The sequence below is a fragment of the Mirounga angustirostris genome, unplaced genomic scaffold (genome assembly GCF_029215605.1).
Source record: "Mirounga angustirostris isolate CCGP_5_RB_7025 unplaced genomic scaffold, mMirAng1.0.hap1 SCAF_11, whole genome shotgun sequence".
Lineage (NCBI taxonomy): Eukaryota > Metazoa > Chordata > Mammalia > Carnivora > Phocidae > Mirounga > Mirounga angustirostris.
This window is the reverse complement of record NW_026991719.1, coordinates 88,932,453-88,936,704: the sequence shown is the minus strand read 5'-3', so window position 1 is coordinate 88,936,704 and position 4,252 is coordinate 88,932,453. Positions and strand designations below refer to the sequence as shown.

The following is a 4,252-nucleotide window of genomic DNA, read 5'->3' as shown; positions in this document are numbered from 1 at the left end:
GGCTTGGCCCCAGCGAGCTGCCCTGCCAGCCTCCGCTGCCTGGGGCCTCGCGCATTCCGCGCCCCCGCCCCTCCGCGGGCCTCGCCCCCCTCCCTTGTCCCCTTCTCCTCCCCCCACCAGCTGTCCCCTTTCCCCAGAGCGCCGAGACAGCCGCCGGAGCCTGGCAAGAGGCGGCCTCGGGCCCGAGGGGGCGTGGTGGGGAAGGGGAGGAGGGCGGGGGTGCGGGGATAAGGAGGCCCGCGCGGCCCGCGCCCCCAGCCACTGCCCGCCCGGGAGCCGGGTGCCGCCGCCGCCGCCGCCGCCGCCGCCGCTCGCCCGCTTCCCCTCGGCCCGGGGGAAAGGTCAGCAGCGTCCTGGAGCCGCCGTGCCACTCCCCGACAGCCATGAACTGCAGCGAGAGCCAGCGGCTGCGCACCCTCCTCAGCCGCCTGCTGCTCGAGCTGCACCACCGGGGCAACGCCAGCGGCCTGGGCGCCGGCCCCGGCCCGAGCATGGGCGTGGGGGCCGTGCCCGACCCGTTCGTGGGCCGCGAGGCGACCAGCGCCAAGGGCGACGACGCCTATCTCTACATCCTGCTCATCATGATCTTCTACGCCTGCCTGGCCGGAGGCCTCATCCTGGCCTACACCCGCTCCCGCAAGCTCGTCGAGGCCAAGGACGAGCCGGCCCAGGCCTGCGCGGCGCACGAGTGGGCCGCCGCCGACGCCGAGACTGCCGCCGGCTCGCCGGCCCACGGCCGCCGCCAGCCCGCCCCCGGGGCGCCGCCCGCCCCTGCCCAGGGCACCGAGGGGGTCTAGACCCGCCGCCCCGCTGGCCCCCGCGCGCGCCCTCCGCAGCTCCCGCGTCCCTGGGCGCGGCGCCCGCCTGCTCCTTTCCTTCCCTTCCAGGCGCCGCCTCGCCTGAGGCCCAGACAAGGAGGGGCCCGCCGACCTTGTCTGGCAGGCCCTGGAGGAAGCACCACCCTACCCACCCCTGGCCGGCTTCTCCCTCCTCTCCACTCCTCTCCACTCCTCTCCACTCCCCCCGACCCCCACCCCGCGCCTCCATCCCCCACCCCGCACACCCAACGGCACTAAACTGCCTCTGCTCTCTTGTCTTCAAACAGCCCTGACACCACCCTCCAGCCCCCTGGGAACTGAATCCACCACGTCCAGCACTTGGCACTGAAGTGAAGCAGCGAAGTCTATCCGAACTCTGGGCCGTCTAACGGGCCAGGGACTGCTCGCTCTGCAGAGCCCGCGGGCTTGCTGTCACTGCCAGGCGGCCGCCGCAGCTCCAGCTTCCTGTTGCCTTAGGGGCCGAGACAAAGAAAATCAAGAGACCTCCGACATCTTTCCCCTCCCCCCCTCCCTCCCTCCCCCTTGCAGCAAGGAGCTAGCAGGACACTAGGACCCGTCTGTGGGCTAGAACGGACTGAACCGGGGGCCGAAGGGGGAGGGAAGCTCCAAGGGCAGGGGAAGACCCATGACCCCAACTGTATGGCTTTCTTGCATCCAGTTGTCATCCCAAAGGTAACTTGCCCGATTTTCAGCAGCTTTGCCGTCTTCTGGTGTGGGTAACCATTGCTGGGTGTAATCTCAGTACCTCCAAACGTCGCCCCTCCCTGCGTGTGGATTCAGTTGTTACAGCGCTGTCTGCTTCATGTAAGGTGTAGGGAACACGAGGCTCAGATGTTGCCCTCCTCTGTAACCTGGGGGAATGTCAGAGGCAGGTAATAAAGGTTGTTTAAGCAATAGCCTAAGACTCTTCTCTCAGAGATGCCAGCCTTGAGACCCAGTACTATGTAGAAAAGGAATCCTTGTTGCTCTGGGAAATGATGTTTAGACTTGAGGGTTGGGTTGTTGCGGTATTTATATCGGTATGTTCAATTCCAACACAGTAGAGGTGATTGTGGGGGAAGAAAAGGGTGATATGGCTAAATGGGTCGTTTTCCCAAGGGTTTCAAAAGTTGGAACGACTTTATTACTTTTTTTTCCCCCTTTAATTCTGAAGCACCTTGAAATATCACGATGCTGAGTGAGGATTTCCCACTGAAGCAGTTTTTCGGGATACACCTTAAAAAAACCTCTCATACCTCATGGAGGGGGATGGGGGGATGGGTTAGCCCGGTGATGGGTATTAAAGAGGGCACGCGTACTGCATGGAGCACTGGGTGTTATATGCAAACAATGAATCATGGAACACTACATCAAAAACTAATGATGTGATGTATGGTGATTAACATAACATAATAATAATAAAAAAAGAATAAATGCCAGCCAGCATTTATATAGTAAAAAACCAGAACAAAACAAAACAAAAACCTCTCATACCCATCACTGTCAGCTATTATCAAAGTTAATTTTTAGAAGCCACCTTTGTAAGTCTCAAACCCACCTTTGTAAAAGTCTTTAGATTTACTAAAAGAGAAAAGCCATCAAATAGCGTAAATCACAAGTTGGAGGGACGATGCTTTAACTGAGCAATCTTAACCAGTGATGGGTAAAGCTACAGGTGCATGGTTTTTCATTTATTCTCCCTTGTCTCAAGAAGGTCATCAGAACTTGCTTGCTTCGGGCTCAAAAGCTTAGATCTGATGGGGGCTGTTTGGGTTTCATCAAACACACAGAAAAATCACCTCTTAGCATTAAGCCAACTTGCTTAAATACAGCTGACTTCTGTGACAGCAAGGCAAACATTATGGGGCACTTCCATGAGCTGATAACACGTAAACTTCATCCAAGGTGTTCGTTTTGACCTTGTAGCCCATCTGTTATTTTACTGGAGCTGTTAATAAGTTAAATGAACTTACTTTCATTCCCAGGACCCACTCCTTGAAGTTCGACTGGCCTTGCCCCATTGGCTGATCTCCAGTCTTAGTTTCAGCCTTAAGGCCGTGCAGGTGGGGGTCAGGGATTGGGCAGCAGTCCAAGACAATGGCAGGAAGAGAGGGGGTGCCTCAGGGCCAGGTGGGGAGGCCTGAATGGGATGCGGGGGGAGGGCACAGATACCCAGCCATGCCAGGGGCATGTGGGCGGGAACAGTCCCCAGCCCTGTATGTCAAGTACAACAATGTCCCCCATTTATCTGGCATGAATGGGAACACAACGTTGTTCTGATAATGAACATAATCACTGGTTAGGTGTTGACAAATTGGTACCATTTTTTCATAGACTTTAAGAGAGCATACTGCCAAAATATAGATAGATAGATAGATAGATAGATAGATAGATAGATAGATAGATATAGCTGCTCCCAGTCAATGCCCCTAATTAACATTAATGTGCCAGCTGAGGGAAAACCAATCCCACCACAAAACTCCTTCTGCTTTCAAAAACATTTTAACTTTTTAATGATGATTAGGGTACCTATGAAGAACATGTAGCAAGAGGGGCCACAGAACTCTACCAGTGAGAAAAGTGACCTGGCCGGGGGAGAGCGATTTGCTTTACTATCCAGTCGCTTTTCCCAAATACATTCAGGTTGCAACTGTGTCCCAGATAATGCAGTTTCCCAGAAGCCGGGACACTCGAATCTTTCCCAGCCAGTGGGGGTGTCAACACCATTGAAGTGGTCATATTGTGATCAGCAAAAGACAGAAGAAAGGAAAACCGGGGGCTTGGCAGTTTTGATAATGTATTCCTGAATAGCACGGGCTGACTGTCCAAATTGGGGAACCGTTAGCCTTCTCCTGAACGTGATTCTAATAAATTGGAATGATTTCTTTTTTTTTTTTTTTTTTCCCAACCCATCCGGCAGTCTATTTCTCCCTTCTGTGTAAGCAGATGCTGTTTTAGGTCAGGTCAGATCTTTGCTCCATAATAATAATAATGATGAAGAAAGAGACCCATGCTTCCTTAATCGTAACTCGAGGCTTTCAACAGAGCGCAACTAGGAGATGTTTGGAACTCCAATGTCTGGAAGCGCTCATCGACAGCGCAAAAATAAATGGAAACTTTTCTTCCATTACAGACATAATTCTGCGTTGTCGATTCACTTTTCTAGAGGGCTATAAATGGGGTCTTTCATTTGTTTATAGTTACCACCTTCTCCTTTTCAATTTGCCATCTCTTTTAGAAACCAAAGATCTGCACATGATTTGTATCAACAAAGAGAAAAGGGACTGGGCTGCTTTCCAAAGGATCTTGCCCGACGGCTAAAGCAAATGCAATGGAGAGCACAGGACCAGAATCCGGAGAGCTGGGGTCCAGCCCTGGCTTTGCCAATTAGCCGGCTTTGTTTCTCAGAACGAGCTGTCTCACCTCCCCGGGGC

General features: G+C 54.0%; 1 protein-coding gene across 1 annotated transcript; it reads left to right on the top strand.

Annotated features, from left to right (window-relative positions):
- Positions 1-259: 259 nt before the first annotated feature.
- On the top strand, positions 260-1,713 carry KCNE5 (potassium voltage-gated channel subfamily E regulatory subunit 5). The gene has a single exon (XM_045864256.3). It carries the CDS (start codon positions 384-386, stop codon positions 795-797), a length of 414 nt encoding a protein of 137 aa, XP_045720212.1. The 5' UTR covers positions 260-383; the 3' UTR covers positions 798-1,713.
- Positions 1,714-4,252: the final 2,539 nt, after the last annotated feature.